Source organism: Engraulis encrasicolus, chromosome 18, assembly GCF_034702125.1.
Source record: "Engraulis encrasicolus isolate BLACKSEA-1 chromosome 18, IST_EnEncr_1.0, whole genome shotgun sequence".
NCBI lineage: Eukaryota > Metazoa > Chordata > Actinopteri > Clupeiformes > Engraulidae > Engraulis > Engraulis encrasicolus.
Genome location: NC_085874.1, coordinates 13,299,825 through 13,317,324, shown reverse-complemented (window position 1 = coordinate 13,317,324; position 17,500 = coordinate 13,299,825). Strand labels below are relative to the sequence as shown.

General features: G+C 45.3%; 2 protein-coding genes across 3 annotated transcripts in view; one reads left to right on the top strand and one right to left on the bottom strand.

The window, feature by feature from the left end:
- The window catches only part of mettl24 (methyltransferase like 24), a 35,487-nt gene extending 26,120 nt beyond the window's left edge, over window positions 1-9,367 (top strand). For both annotated transcript variants that reach the window (XM_063223078.1, XM_063223077.1), the window contains 2 exons: window positions 1,811-2,039; window positions 7,230-9,367. In XM_063223078.1, the coding sequence (XP_063079148.1) occupies window positions 1,811-2,039; window positions 7,230-7,544 (544 nt within the window). In that variant the 3' untranslated portion in view covers window positions 7,545-9,367. The remainder of the gene's footprint in view (window positions 1-1,810; window positions 2,040-7,229) is intronic.
- Window positions 9,368-15,034: 5,667 nt separating this feature from the next.
- The window catches only part of cdc40 (cell division cycle 40 homolog (S. cerevisiae)), a 20,934-nt gene continuing 18,468 nt past the window's right edge, over window positions 15,035-17,500 (bottom strand). The window contains exons 14-15 of the mRNA XM_063222362.1: window positions 16,802-16,946; window positions 15,035-15,409 (exon numbers count right to left, since the gene is read on the bottom strand). Coding sequence (XP_063078432.1) covers window positions 15,232-15,409; window positions 16,802-16,946 — 323 coding nt within the window. The 3' untranslated portion in view covers window positions 15,035-15,231. The remainder of the gene's footprint in view (window positions 15,410-16,801; window positions 16,947-17,500) is intronic.

The window sequence follows — 17,500 nt, the reverse complement described above, 5'->3', positions numbered from 1 at the left end:
TAGGGAGAAGTGACAGAGAGGGCAAAGTAGATGGAAATCTACATGGAGCAGTTGGGGCAGAGAAAAAGAACAGATATTAAAAGAGAGAGATAGAGGAAGAGTGAAAGAGGGGGGGAGTAGAGAGAAAAATGTTGGGTGAAGGAGAGAGGGCGATGGACGAAGGGGGGAGAGAGCGGAAGGGGAGGAAAGAGAGAAGGAGAGAGAGAAAGAGAGAGAGGGGAAGAGAGAGAGGGTTGACTGTTTCCTCTGCTCCATAATATGCATTATTCACACAGACAGGGCCGGATTAATGCACAGGCTAGATATGACTGCAGCCTAGGGGCCCCCACCTGCCAGGGGGGCCCTGATTGGTTCAAAGTGAAAAATTGCAGAATTATGACAAGATGCAATGTTGAAAAATTCAACTGTCATATTGAGTGCAATTGGTAGAAATGTTATCCTTAATTCCTAGCACATAATTATGATACTGTCTCTGCAAATTTATCACAAAATTTGCTTTGCCAGTGGGGGCACCACAGCAACCTGTAGCCTGGGGCCCCCACGTCATCTTAATCCAGGCCTGCACACAGAACTCCAGAGACGTAGAGGCTCCACTATAAGCACATGTGCAGCTGCAGCTGAAATCACTCACACACACACATGCAAGCACGCACGCACACACTCATGCATACACACACAAGCACACCGAGCACCACATACACACACAATTCTAAATTTTGGCACACATACACTCACACATATGGCATACTTTCATGCATGCCCATGTACACGAAGAAATGTACGCACACACACCCAGAGCTTATTATGGTTTCACACACACACACACACACACACACGCGCGCGCACGCACGCACTCACACAAACACACACACACACACACACACACACACACACACACACACACACACACACACACACACACACACACACACACACACACACACACACACACACACAGCTTTTGTATGTATGGTTTCATTTTACCCAGAAGTACATGTTGTTCTTCTGTGCATCTCTCCCTCCTCTTGGTGCCTCTTTATGCCTTCTATTCATTAAGTGGGGCATCCCGGCATTTCTCACGTTTTCACCAACATCAGGCGCCCGCCATACTCATTGGGTGGACTAAACTACTAAATATATATAAGCAAACTACTAAAAATATTACACAGTGCACCTTTAACACTCCCCCCCCACACACCCCTTTCATTTCATATCTGTCTCTCTGTTTGTTTTTATCTTTAAGAGGGGAAAAGACATGTTTCTCCTTTCCCCCTCTCACAGAATGAGGTTTCCTTTACCTCTTCCATCTTTTCTCATGTCATCTTTTTTTCTCTCCGCGTAAACGCTATCACAGGCTATGACCTGAAGAATACAGTGATTCACTCTTTAATTTTATTATCAGTAATATTTCAGATGAAAGCAGAAGTCTGCTCCATGAAATGTGTTGACGTTTTCCTCACTGAATTCTTTATCCCATTTTACAGATTAGTTAAACTAGGTGTCAAGCGGCCATGTCCCACACACTCTCTCTCTCTCTCCTCTTCCTTCCTTCCTTCCTTCAGCCAACTCAAAACTATCCAGTACGTTTTGCATAGGCCATTTCAACAATTGTCTCACACTGAGTCTGCGTGTGTGTAAAAATACATCTCTAACAGTGACCTGTAATGTGAATCCTGGGGAAATATACAATAAACAAGAGTATTGAGTTATCTCTCTCCCTCTCTCTCTCTCTCTCTCTCTCTCTCTCTCTCTCTCTCTCTCTCTCTCTCTCTCTCTCTCTCGCCCTCTCTCTCTCTCTCTCTTTCTCTAGTCTGGGTGCTGATGAGCGTTATATGGAGCGTGCACTGGTGAAGCGGGGGTGCGAGGCCCACTGTTTCGACCCCAGCATCCCTGAGCCGCACCTGCAGGATGGCGAGCGCCTCTGGGTGCACCGGCTCTCGGTGGACTGGAGAGACCCCAACCCTGCCATCTCAGCGCAGCGCTACCACGGCAACACCAAGAAGCTGGCCACCATACTCAACAACTTCGGACACCAAGAGGTGAGCGTTCTTGTAAAGCTACATGCACACCAGAAACGGCCTACGCTACCCGAGAAGCCAAGATCGCTGAAGAAGTTTCGCTACAAATTTGCTTTATCCGCTATGGACGTGACATTGACATGTTTGATTTAGCTAGTCACATGACGGCTCTGTCTTGTCAGCCTGGGACATTCAGACATACAGTATGAATATTCCAATTGGTTTTCACCAACCGCGTCATAGCTCATTACCATAATATTAGCTTGACTTTAATAGCTGAAATTCGCTCTGGTCGCTTGGGTCGCTTTGCTCCCGGTGTATTGGCTTTGGTCGCTTTATTCGCCAGCCCTCCATAGAGAAACTTACTTACTTATTTACACCTACGCCTCTACCGCCCAACTTTGGGCATAGGCCACAAACAAGTGCTCTCCAGTCATTTGGATCCTGGGCCATCTTTTTTAGTTGTCCCCATGTAAAGCCAGACCTCTTCACATCTGCATCTAGGTCATAGAGAAATGGGGTGAAGTCCGAAATGTGCTGTGTCAGGTCTGGTTCAGCTACAGTATTTGGTCAAAGAATGAGCATATCAATATCATTTTTTCTTTTTGATAGATTGATAGATTATTTATTTGTCCTTTCGGAAATTTGTTCTGTGCCATTTTCAGTGCATCTGATACAATTACAAAGACATTACAATAAACAAGAACACAATAGACAAACACGAACAAACAACTCATATGCTTGCTGTAAGGGGTGGGAGAGATCCTCACATATGGTATTTGCCTTCTTTACCACCCTTGCTTCAACAGTCATGGCCATGCTATTTAGTGGCTGGCAGGCAATCTTGCTGGCCATGTTGATTATCTTATGCAGCTTATTTTTATTAACAACAGACAGGGAGAAGTACCAGGCCACAGAACAGAAACATAAAATGCTCTCAACAAAAGAATGATAAAAAACACGCATCATATCCCTATCCACTTTAAATTGTCTTAGCTTTCGCATGAAGTACAGTCTCTGCATTCCCTTTTTGTAAATAGTATCGGTGTTACAGCTCCAAGTTAATTTGTCATCTATTACAGTTCCCAGATATTTATAGTTTTTCACCACCTCAATGTCTTCCCCATGTATGACCATGTTCTGATGGGTGTGTCTCCCCGTTCTAAAATCCTTTTTCTTTCCTGATGGCACAGCACAGACATACGTATTCCAAGATTACAATGCCAAGACTTGTCGGGGTGAAAAGCAGGGAGGATGAGACATCCTTTTTACACATGGATTGGTCACCAAAGGGTCCAGACCTCAACTTCAGAGAGAGTCTTTGGGATATGCTGAAGAAGGCTGACACAGCGTTCAGACTGTACAATCAATACAAGATCTCTGTGAAGACTTGTAGTGGGCCTACTGCAAACTGGAAGGAAATAAACCCAGATTTTGATTGAAACAATACAACACCAGATGTGTGGCATAATCAAAGCTAAAGGCGGTCCAACAACATATTAGTGTGTATGACTTTTGTCTGGTGGGGAATTTTTTTGGGGTCAGGCTGTGTAGTAAGAGGTGATGATGAAACCAGGCTACCAAGTGCTTGCACTCCTCACCACTGAGGATGCACTATATACCCCCCCCCCTCTCTCTCTCTCTCTCTCTCTCTCTCTCTCTCTCTCTCTCTCTCTCTCTCTCTCTCTCTCTCTCTCTCGCTCTCTCTCTCTCTCTCTCTCTCCCCCTCCCTCCCTCCCTCCCTCCCTCGACAAAGAATTCGGCAATACATTGGTAAGCACGACAGGATTTTGAAGGCAACGTGCATCAACTGATCTGAATCAACAGCTCACACGTCAAGATCAAACACACACACACACACACACACACACACACACACGCACGCACGCACGCACGCACGCACGCACGCACGCACGCACGCACGCACGCACGCACGCACGCACGCACGCACACTTGTATACCCCACACCAGCAGGCTCCAGTAGTGCTTGTCAGATATGTGCTGATGAGTGTGTGCTGTCATGTTTTCGGAGATGTTATCTCTCTCCTCACTAGCTCTCCTCCCCTTTTTTGCAGAGAGCGATCAGACAATCTGCACAAAGCTTACGTAGACAAGGTTTTGCATGTAACAGAAGATAGGCTGCTAGGCTGAAGAGTGTGTGTGTGTGTGTGTGTGTGTGTGTGTGTGTGTGTGTGTGTGTGTGTGTGTGTGTGTGTGTGTGTGTGTGTGTGTGTGTGTGTGTGTGTTTAGTTTCTTTCACAGAGTTGAGTCAGCCAAGGGCCAAGGTCATGAATCATCTACAGTATATAGCAATCCACACAGATCTGACATGTCAACAGAGAGAGAGAGAGAGAGAGAGAGAGAGAGAGAGAGAGAGAGAGAAAGAGATAGAGAGAGAGAGATTTGAAATGTGTTCTAATGTGTATGCATGCTGGCCTGCAACCTCTTCTACATTTCTAATTATGGGCACGAACACAACCACACACTTTCATTTTAACACAATGTCTTTGGGTGTGTGTGTAAGGTGGAGTGCTTATATTAGGTGTGTTTCAAATCAGAAGCTGCCCATTATCCTGGGAACCCCTAGGTTTCTCAACATAGTGCTACCCCGGTCTCACACGCACGCACGCACGCGCACACACACAGCCCCTTTCCTTTTTTCTGTAATCAACAGTGTCGCTGTTGCTAATTAAATTTTAGGTCCTTGAAGACTGGAGCTCTGCAGCTGCAGCAGAATCTCATGAACACACAGACAGACCGACACACACACACACACACACACACACACACACACACACACACACACACACACACACACATACCCACACACACGCAGGCAGGCAAGCAGGCACACATGTATGCTCGCGCACACACGCGCACGCACGCATGCATGCACGCACGCACGCGCGCGCACGCGTGCACACACACGTACACACACGTGTACACACACAAACACGCATACACACGTGTGTACACACACACACACACACACACACACACACACACACACACACACACACACACACACACACACACACACACACACACACACACCCCCCAAAGGATGGATTTCTTATCGGGTCTCGTATGTGATTAATTCAGCCGTAAACCATGACTCATGTAACTGATGTCATTTGAAATCTAAAACATGTTGACAAACATCTAAAGTCAGCTTTCCAGAGACTAGTAACTAAGCCAAATACAGAGAGGTGCGGAGACTCCCCTGTGTATACAGTAGCACGACTTGCTGTGAGAGGTGATGAGTCAGTCTAGATGTGAAGTATGAAAGTATTAGATATCAAAGCAGAGTTCTTGAGACATGCTTTTGAGTGTTGTGTTGCATTACATTACATTACATTACACTTACCTGACATTACATTACACTTAGCTGCCGCTTTTATCCAAAGCAACTTACATGGACACACTCACACACACACACACGCGCACGCGCACGGGCATGCACGCACACACGCACGCACACAGAAAGAGAGAGAGAGAGAAAGAGAATCATGACAGAAAAAAAGACTGTACTGATTCAAATAGAAGATGAGAAAAATATACTTTTTCGAAATGCCTCTAGGAAATGTCTCCTTGTTAGCACTACTAAACCAAATACAGTCGCTCCAATAAAAGCAACGCGCATCACGGCGTCACAGGGGCTGATGAAACTGGACCTTTTTGTAAAAGGTAGACTCAGAATTATAATGAAGTCTGGAATGAATCGTAGTGGGATCTTGTTAAAGACCAAGAGAATGATGTCACCATTAGCTCAGTCAATGACGCACAACTACTTACTCGCCCTTATAGGCCTATTGTACGTATGTACACACATGTTGTCTGTATGTGCATAAAGTATGTATGTGTGTGGCTTTCCCCATTGCGCACATGTACAGGTATGTATGTATGCATGCTGTGTGTGTGTGTGAGTGTGTGTGAGTGTGTGTTTGTGTGTGTGTGCGTGTGCGTGTGCGTGTGCGTGTGCGTGTGCGTGTGCGTGTGCGTGAGCGTGAGCGTGAGCGTGTGCGTGTGTGTGTGTGCGTGAGTGTGATTCTTGTTCTGACAGTACATATAAAAAAATGACAACAGGATTCTCAAAGACGAGTTATGTATAGCATAACAAAAATACTATCATCTGAGAAAAAAGATTAAGCAAGAGAAAGAAAGAAAGACAGACAGAAAGAGTTTCCATCCTGAGCACAATAAAAATGTGTCTGAGAAACAAGGTCACTTTCCTTATCCCTCTCTCCCTCTCTCTCTCTTTCAATCCTTTTCACATTCTCTCATTCCTCATCCCCCTCTCCCCTCTCTCCTTTATTACTGCTTGCTTTATACTCTTTTCTCTCTCCACTCCCCCATTTCCCCAACGGAGTGTAATTTAGGCCATCCGTCACAACACACATCTCACCCTCACCCCTGCTTCTCTTCTTTCTCCTGCTCTCTCTTTCTCTATCTCTCTCTTTTTCTCTCTTGCAGAGCGAGAAAATACTTTGCAATTCTAATTTTTAACAGCTGGGCAGCTTCTATCCTCTCCTCTGTCTCTTGTTTCTGTCTTTTTTTCCCCTCGTTCTCTCTCTCTCTCTCACTTTGACTTTCGTTCCCGAAAAAAAAAAAACAATGTGAGGAGGCCATATGGAAACGCACACAGTCAAGCTTGTGTCAGTGCATTGCAACGCACATCTTGAATCACTCTGTGTGTGTGTGTGTGTGAGTGAGAGAGAGAGAGAGAGAGAGAGAGAGAGAGAGAGAGAGAGAGAGAGAGAGAGAGAGAGAGAGAGAGAGAGAGAGAGAGAGAGAGAGAGAGAGCGAGAGAGAGAGAGAGCGAGAGCGAGAGAGAGAGGCTATAGTGTGTCTGCGTAAACAGTGGTCAAGACTGGTGAACACTTGATAGCCTGGTTTCATCATCACCTCTTTCTACAAAGCCAGACCTAAGAAAGTTCCCCACCAGACAAAAGTCATACACACTAATATGCTGTTGGACCGCCTTTAGCTTTGATTATGCCACACATCTGGTGTTGTATTGTTTCAATCAAAATCTGGGTTTATTTCATCAGTGTTGCAGTACTACAAGTTTTCACAGAGAACTTGTATTGATTGTACAGTCTGAACGCTGTGTAAAGACTTTTTTTGTTTGCTTGGTTTTTTTACGGTCTTCTTTGTTGAGCTTATTTATTTACCTCCTTGTAATACCTTTGGTGCTTTGTGCTATCCTAGGTGGACATTCTCAAGGTGGACATGGAGAGTGCCGAGTGGAAGATTCTAGAAAACCTCATTCTGGAAGGAGTCTTGAGTTCCGTCGGCCAACTGCTGCTGGAGGTCCACCTGCACTGGGCCGGGTTCGAGGTGAGCGGGGAGGAGCATGACGTGGTCCGCTATTGGTTCAGCCTGCTGAAGGAGGTGGAGCTCGCTCACTTCAGCCTGTTCCACAGCTGGTCGGACCCAGACAGGCCCCGCCTCTTTCTGCATAAGAACCTTTGGAACGCCAGCAGCGTCTACAGGCTTGGCTGGGTCAACACGCGATGGAAGTAGCTTTGGCCAATCACATCACACATCCCACAGAGTAGGGATGACAAAGTTGTTCATGTAGGACCAGCCATGGATTGGGCTGGATTGGACTGATTAGCCTCTTACACCAGTTCATACCCTGGCAATGCGACAGCTTTGTCATCTCCAGCGATCCAGATGGAACTGTTGTAGCCTTTTGGAAGAAAGAGGAAACATATTAGCTAACATAGAGGCCACAGAACGAAAGTCCAGTTAAGTCTACAGTACAACTGACGTCTTTTGACTAGCATGGCCTTGATGTATGACCATCTTCACAGACATTAGCTTCAGGTGATGAGCAAAGCAGTTGAACTTCCACCTTTCAGCCTAGTGTTGGCCATGGATATGATTGGAAAAACAACAATGAAAATGTGACTATGGGACAACTCAACACTGCCTCAACCCTTCATTTTGTGTCTTCATGTGAGACAAGTGGTATCCTGAGAAGAGAAGTGATAACAACGGGGGGCCTCTGACCCCCCCTCCCCCCCACACACTCTCTCTCTCTCCCTCCAACATCTTGATGCCATGGACCACCAAAGATGGTGGTGTCTGGAACTGGATTTCTCAGAGGGGTTTGGTCTTGATACAGACAACCATCTGAACAGCGAACATAGGAGGGACTAGGGAGGGGCCACACATTTTGATTTCACCCCTCGAAGAAGTCATAATTTGTCAATGTCATAAATACATTTAAGCGACTGGATAAAATAGCATGTGTGCTTCAAATTGCAAAGGAGTTCACCCCTTCAGTTTCTCAGGTCAGCAGTTGAAGACCCTCTGTACAAACGAAATTAGAACCAGGGGATGGTAAAACCGGCCTACCTTTTCGCTCACAAAATGATCAATTTAGTGGGGGAAAATGAGCCTAATGACATTAAATGAGTCACAGTTTATTTGTTTCAATGCTGATTTACTTTCATTTTGTTAATTATGGTAATGTCTTAAAGAAATTTGAGTGGATTTTTGTTTAACATCCCTAATTTTCTGATGCGGCACCCCCTAGCTGATCAGCGCCCTTAGCATTTGCTTATACTGTCTATTTGGACGGGCTGGCCCTGTGGGGGACCCTCTAATGATGACTACAAAATTACACTGCCGAAAGATATTTAGAAAGATACTGAAAGATACCTGTACTGACCCTCCCAATGTTGATGTGAAGTTGCCTCCTACAGTATGGTCATGGATGCTTGGTACTGTACTGTTCATTTGCCACACAATTGTACAAACTGTGCTCCAGACAACCTCTAATAGGTGGGACTCACTCGCTACACTCTGACATTTGACATTTTTTTCATCATAAGTGCTTTCCACCTGTACAAAGATTAACACACACACACACACACATACACACGCACACAGATGCACACACAGCATCCTATTACACCTCACCACAGTGGTTTCTTGTGCCAGACAATCAAACCTATTCAGTGGACTGTGACTGAACCCAGGTGTCTGCGTGTGCGTGTGCGTGTGCGTGTGCGTGTGCGTGTGCTGGTGTGCAGTCTTGGCTTCAGATTGTCAGCTTGTACCGTAGGATTGACTCTTATTTGCAGGCCCTGACTGTGCCTTGGGAGAAAGCTGCTGCAAGGTTTTTTTTTGTTTTGTTTTTTTAAGTCTGTTTGTATCAAGCCTTCTGTATATCCCCGGTAAAGGTATCCACACTAAAGCCCAGGGATTTCAAAAGGGATGACTCATGGTTTCACACACACACAGACACTACATTTCTAATTATGGGCACGAACACAACCACACACAAACACTCGTTTTAACTCAATGTGTGTGTGTGTGTGTGTGTGTGTGTGTGTGTGTGTGCGCATGCCTGTGTTCGTGTCTGTGTCCGTGCGTATGCGTGAGTTGGAGTGCTTATATTAGGTGTGTTTCAAATCAGAAGTTGAAGGTTATCCTGTGACCCCTAGGTTTCTCAACATAGTGCTAGCCCCCTCTTTTTCTCTCTCCCGTCTCTCTCTCTCTCTCTCTCTCACACACACACACACACACACACACACACACACACACACACACACACACACACACACACACACACACACACACACACACACACACACACACACACACTCTCACTTTCCACAAGATACCTGACACTAGTGGGAAAGGGAAGGGTGAAGGCAAATGCATGAGTGGACATGGTACATTAACATTCACTACCACGAGAGAGAGAGAGAGAGAGAGAGAGAGAGAGAGAGAGAGAGAGAGAGAGAGAGAGAGAGAGAGAGAGAGAGAGAGAGAGAGAGAGAGAGAGAGAGAGAGAGAGAGACATCATAGGCAGGAGAAAAAGAGAAGAGACATTGGGGGGATGAGAGGGATGAGAGAGAGAGAGACCCATTTCAGTACGAGCAATCTATCCATCTATGCTGGTAGCACACCAATGGTGAAGACGGACACAGTATGGCACGGCACGGCTCATTTATTAGACACGGACGCATGCATGCACGCATTTACTACACGCTCACAAGGCCCCTTTGGAAAGACTGCAGTTTTTTCAAAAGTTGTGCAGTTTCACATGAATCACACTGACAACAGAGTATCCTATCCTGAGCTCTTGTGGTCACTTTAAGCAACAAACACACACACACACACACACACACACACACACACACACACACACACACACACACACACACACACACACACACGGCTTGCACGAAATTTCGAACGGAAAGAATTTCAATTCAAAATAATGCCATAATACGAACACTAGGTGGTGCCATTACCTTGAATTTCTTTTAATTTAATCTACACCACCCATTGAAATTTCATAGAACACCACCACCTAGTGTTCGTATTATGGCATTACTTTGAATTGAAATTCTTTCCATTCGGAATTTCGTACAAGCCTGACACACACACACACACACACACACGCACGCACGCACGCACGCACACGACAAGCTGTCAATAATAGAGATATAGCCTGCTCTTCAAGGCAAACAGGGTACAAATGTTACTATGAGTGTCATATGGGTGTGTAGCAAGGTAAATAAACCACTCCTCACACCACAGGGCTGGACTGGGGGAGAAATAGGACCCGGGCACTTATGACTTAAAGGCCCTCCCCTAATAATTAGTGGAGCAGAACTGACTCACCGGTGGGCCCTGCACCCTCGTGGGCCCCTATTTTCAGAAATGTAAAAGGTACAGGGCCCACCGGGAAATGCCCGGTATGCCAGATGGTCAGTCCAGCCCTGCTCCTCCACATACTGTATACATTGAACTGTGAAAGAGATAAAAATGGCAAACTGTTTGCTTCCCAATAAAAAATGTGTACTGTACATCATCACCATCTACTGGGCTTGAATCATGACTGATGAGTTGACTTCACCTGACTTGACTTTATTGATTAACAAAAAGGGAAATTATTTTGCTATCTGCATCCACACCATATAAGAGTGAGACAGTGACATACAGTACGTAAATGGCTGACAATATCATCCCTCGTTCCAGGCTAGGGACCTTTGGTGACAGAGCCTTCTGTGTTGCTGCCCCCACCCTTTGGAACAGTCTTCCTCTCCATGTCCGTCAAGCCCCCACACTGGCCACGTTCAAAAAACACCTAAAATCACACTTACTCACTGAGGACTATGGTCCTTAACTACCCTGCCCCAACCCCACCTCTACCCCCCCTCCTCTCCTCCCTCTCTCTATTCCCTTGCTCACTCTCCTCTTGTAAAGCGACCTTGGGTTACTTGAAAGGCGCTATATAAAACCAAGTTATTATTATTATTTATTATATATTGCCAACCTTTTTGTAACAGTATGTACCTGTGTTTAAAATAGGTTCAAGGCCATGTCCAGATGAATATGAACACAAACACATTTCTTAGTGCAAGTACTTTGGTCACTGACAGCGTTTTGGGAAATCATTACATTGGTTTATTTCTTGTTGAGCGTTTGAAGCAGCAACGTCTTTTCAACATGTATGTTAAACCAGGGAAAGAGAAATATTTCAGTTGTGAAATCATGTAATAGGTATCACAAAAACAATTTCATGTCGATTTAAACAAAAATAGGCACGTGCATAAATATGGACACCCCGAAGAGGGTATGTATCGCCTACAATTATTCTGAAGTTTAGCTCACCCTTGCTGATCTAAGGCCTGAGATAAACCGGTGTAATGATTTTCAAAAATGGTGCCCAGACTCTCTCATACCACTGTAACCTTGATAATTTGATCAGGCATTTGTACATTTCTTAAAGAAACAAAGAAATTTGAGGGTCACAAAAAAAAAAAAATCTCAAACACACACACACTTCTTGGAGAAAACATATAAACAAGCTGACCTAAGTGGTTCTATTTGTGTGAGTGTGAGAGCCTAAGTGTGTGTGTGTGTGTGTGTGTGTGTGTGTGTGTGTGTGTGTGTGTGTGTGTGTGTGTGTGTGTGTGTGTGTGTGTGTGTGTGTGTGTGTGTGTGTGTGTGTGTGTGTGTGTGTGTGTGTGTGTGTGTGTGTGGTGTGTGCGCGTGCGTGTGTGTGCGAGGTCGAATGAGGACATCAGGAAAACAAAGCATTACCTTACCATTGAAGTAAACATCTACCGTAGTATCAAATTTCCAGTCATCAAATAGACAAGTGTTGGCATAGAGTGTAATGAAAACAAAAGGTTTTGGGTAGTGTTACTTCTCCATGGACTAGAGAGATCTAAAGTGCACTGAAAGAGGAGAGCATTTTATTATTGTCATACCATGGGGGTCATTTGACTTTGATAGGATATCCACAGGGATCCTATTTTTCTTTCCTTGATCTCGTTAAGTATGGAGACCTTAAAAAAAGAACAGGGGGAAAAGAGCAGAAAACTAGCACTAGCAAACTTGCAGGAAATGTCTGGTTACACAGGAGTGTTTTTTGTCCATGGTAAATACACAATTCTCTCTCTACCACATTCAAGTGCTTTCAGGTTGTTTTGTCCAAGGCCCAGCCTGCGCTGTCTCCGAATCCGCTCGTCATGGATATTAATCTGCACTGTGATTATTATTAATAATAGCACTGGTGATTCCCTAAGGGCGCTGCACAGTAACCTCAATGCGAATTAACACACTCAGATGAGAATGATGCACCATGAGGATTGACTTATAATTACAAAGGCTTCAACATGCTGCAGCAGAACTAATGCTGACACGCATGTACGCACACGCACACACATTGCTTTGACTTAACGTCTTCATGCAAGGGACATTATCACAGAAGAACCTGTGATATAGCCATATAGCCCAACTGGGAAACTCCAACTCCCATCTGTCATTGTGACACAGCACACCAAGTGTTCTCCGCACACAACAAAATTGCATTTATGCCTCACCCACGCAAGGCGGCATTTCCCAATGGAGCCCCAATGGAGCAGTGCGGCGTGACGGTATCATGATCAGGGTACCTCAGTCATGGAGGAGGATGGGGGAGAGCACTGGTTATTTACTGCCTCCACTAACCTGGCGGGTCAGGAGTCGAACCGGCAACCTTTATTGAAACTGTGCTGCCTATATTGCAAAATGAGATGTTTTCATGAATATTTAATAAAAAATAGTCATATTTACTAGTATAGCTAAAGTACAGTAGGATTTGCCGCTAAAAACGTCTATTTATAGAAATTCTAAATTGAAGAAGATTCACCTCATCATGTATGAAAAAGGCAATTTTCCCAGTCATAGTTAGAACTTGATGGTGCTGGTAAGTATTGTGAAAAAGGTAGCATTTTTGAATGGGCAGCATGACTTTTGATAATAGACTACTAAAACTCTAACAGACACTGCTAATATCAGTACACAAGTGAAACAAACAGGCCTAGAATCGTTTCTCTTGCAATGGGCGTGTGCATACAGTGCGTGCACGCAGGTGAATGAGTGTATGCTGAGTCAATTGAGATGCCCGGAGTCTTCAGCAGGGCAGCCCAATCTCTCTGCATTCTTTCTCTTCAAATCTATCCACACATCTGTCTCTCCATCCCCCTCTCTTTCTCTCATATCCCATTCCCTTTTCACCACACACACCAAACATTGGATAGCAGTGCTTCACAATCTGATATATGGGTGGTAGGCGGCGGCCTAATGATGATAACTGACTATCCAATGCTGCATTAGTTCTTCAGATCAGTTAAAACATACTTGATGTCAGGATCTCTATTATTCATTTGGCCTAATTAATAGGATTCATAAAACCATTAGAACTATACAGACTAAGCAACGTTCTTCCAAGAACCCAAATAAGGCTCGTTCATGTCAGAAATAAGCTCTGAGTGGTGGGTCTTGCAGACTCATCCCCCTGGTGCTGTAAACCCTGCCTGGCCTGTGCGGAGCAACTGACTTCTAAAAACTCAGCCAGGACGTCCTTGAGTGGACTTGATTTGATTTGCTTTTTTTTTTACTACCATTTAGTAACTTTTTCAAAGGCATGTGATGTTAAAAGATGTTTAGATGCTTTCTTACATTCTTTACAAAGTATGAGGTGTCCATTTAGCGGAGCAACAGAGTGAAAAAAAATCTTCAAATGACAAAGATACACTTGTGAGTAATGAGGAAAATAAAATGAATCTGCATACCGATTACAGAGGAACAGACACAAAACAAAAAAATAGCATCGGAATAATCAAGTTTAGGGACTGGCTATATTTTTCCTCAATGGAATTCCATAGCCTGGTGGATTGGAAGATTACAAATAACAAAACCAGGCCATACTCCCTCCCCATAACATGAAAACTGGTCTAAATAGACTGATGCGGAGCACTTTAGTTCACGTGTATTATATACGAGTGTGTGAACGTGTGCGTGCTACAAGAATATCAAGAGCAGCTCATCAAGGGTAATGTACAAAATGGTTTATTGACATACGAAGAGTTCATCGCTGTGTGTGTGTGTGTGTGTGTGTGTGTGTGTACACATGTTGCATACATAGATGCACATATAGAGCTGAGGGATTGTGGGAATTTAAACAGTGATCAGCTGTTATTTATACAGTCAACACAGATTAAGATAAAAATAAAAAAACAAAAAAGATAAAAACCCTAAAAAACCAGGCCTTTGCTCTTCCTCCCCGTTTGGATGAGTGGGGGAAGAAGAGAAAGGAAGGTATAAAATTAACTAGACTGCAGGACTGGATACCAGCCCTGGAAACACCTCTGACAGTGGAATCCATAGGGAGAGGCAGAGTGTGAAAGAAAGGAGTGTGGGAGAGATGGGAGAGAAGACAGAAGGAGAGATGATAGGAATGGTGGAAATAGTAGAAAGAAAGGCTTAAAAAGTCAAATTACTGAACCAAAAGGGACAAATAAAAACACAACAAAACAGTCTCCCTGCCACATGTTCTCCAATTCTACAAGTCTCTATTTAAACCTCTCTTTATCTTCCTGTCATTTGTCATTTGTTATCTGTCGCTTCTTCTATTTTTTATGTTTGTTTTTTTCATGTTTTGTTGTTCACTTCCACTTATCCCCTTCTCCACCCCACTTGTCACAATCCTCCCCCTTCTTCCTCTTCGGGTTCATCAACAGTTTCTCCTTTTTTTGTTTTTTGCTGCTCCATCCTTTCATCTTCCCAGTCATTGCCCTCTCTATTTGGCGGATACGTGGCCATCCTCCTCTCCTTTCCACTCCCACATTGTCCACCCCCCTCTCCTCTCCTCCATTCCACTCGGGATACCATGTCCATCCTCCTCTCCTCTCGTCTAGTCCCAGAGTTTGATCTGTCCGTCCCAGCCGCAGGTGATGACCTTGGAGGTCTCGTGGGGGTGCCAGAGGGCGCTGATGCACACCTTGTCGTGGGCCTTGATGCGGTGGTACAGCTTGGTCGTCTTCCAGTCCCAGATGTTCAGCTTGCCGTCCGCATCGCCCGACACCACGTAGCTACGGAGAGAGGGAAGGGGAGGATATAAAAAAAAGAAGGGATGGAAGGAAGGAGAGTGAGGGATGGGGAAGAAAGAAAAAAGGAAGAGAGTGAGCGAGAGCGAGAGCGAGAGAGCGAGAGCGAGAGCGAGAGCGAGAGCGAGAGCGAGAGAGAGAGAGAGAGAGAGAGAGAGAGACCAAAGAGAGGCAGATCAGGGGGAGGATGGTGGGTGGGAAAGAGCGTAAAAAAGGAGAGACAGAGACACGACAGAAGACACAAAGAGAGACATGAAAATCAGTGAACGGTTTGCCAGGGAGTTCAAATAAGCCCTTGAGGCTTTTGAACGGTGAGCAGTGTGGGCAGCCTAAGATCTTCTACCAGATCTTTCTTACGGTTTTCAGGCCGGCCAGAACGGAGCCGATGCCAGTGCTCGCACCAGTTACATTCAGCACTAAAGTGCTTATCTGCAAACCGCCCGTGGTCATACCGAGCTCTGAACTTTTTCCGCACATGACTGCGTTACCCGGATGAACCTGCTGACAGTCATGTTGTCGTCACGGTTCGCAGAGAAAAAGAATTTAGCGGTTCGCATTGACAACCAACTTTCCGGTTCGCGAACACGACAGTCGGTTCGCCATTAGGTGCGGGAACGGGCACCGGCACAGTTATTAGTCGGCCTGAATGCACCTTGTGAGAGTTTTTGGCCATGTGTACACGGCAATGCAAGCACATGTGCCTCATCCTTCCATGATGTGGGTGTGCGACTGTGTGCATGGGTGGATTCCAATATGCAGACTTCCGTCCTCCCCTCACTTGTGACCTCATGATGACATCACTGACGACGCACGATTCTAATGTCATTTCCTCATTTGCAATCGGGATGGCTAGGCTGACAGCCTATGTTGGGAAAACTGTTTTCTCCACGGAGGCGGGACGTTAGCAAAAGTCAAGACCACAAGCACAAGTGGAGGACGGGGGTCTGCATATTGGAATGTACTCATTGTGTGCGGTCGGTGATTCATCATGGTGCCAAAACAAACTCAGAACAATTAGAGATGATCCCCTACACCCAAACACGCACGCACGCACGCACGCACGCGCACAGTGCTGTGAGCACCACGCAGTGCAGCAGGAGGTCGGCCCATTGCAGCCCAATTCCACCAATTACAGCAATTAGAGCCTCAATTGGGACAATTGAAAACAAACGGCTGTTTTGGGCCTTCTTCCCAGTCTGCTGACACCAGCCTAACTCAACAGCTATAACAAGCCAGCTCATCACAGCATGAACGGACACACGCACGCACAAACAAACGCACGAGCGCACACATCATCCTCCAACAATCAGTAACAACTATTGCACTGAGAGACTTTCTATATTTGAATGTTTAATGTGAAATAATCTGTGCGCATACCTCATGTCGGGGGAGAAGTCGACCTGGCATGCGTATCCGGCCACCATGTGCCCCTTGAAGATCTTCTTCTTGTTGAGGCGGAAGCGGTTCTGGGCCCCGAAGATCAGGATCTGGTTATCCATGGACTGGCACGCCAGCCACTTACCTGCACACGCACACACACACGCACACACACACACACACACACACACACACACACACACACCCACAAATAGTTGAGGACAGCAACGCAACACACATGCACACACACACACGTTAGGAGACACACGCACGCGATGGGCCGATAGCGGATGCAGCCACGGAGACTGCGAATAAACCACATATCGTGTGAATGATGTGATGAAAAATAATATTTTATTAAATGCAGGGGTGTTGATGATACTCATAGCCGATGCATCTTCAATAGACCTAACAACTTATCTGGGAATGGCCTGTGGGTCCAGTTTTGAAAACTGGTGAAACAAACGTTCGTGCAAATAAATAGTGATTTTGAGAAGTGGTTGCAGATGAAAAATAATCATCATCTGCGCATCTCTATTTAGCACACACACACGCAGTAAACACTTACAAATACACAATCTCACACACCCACATAACGATCGAGACGTACACAACACTTAAGCACAGGCAATACCCCATAACCACCCACCAACCCTCTCGTGCACGCGCGCACACACACACACACACACTTTGGAGATA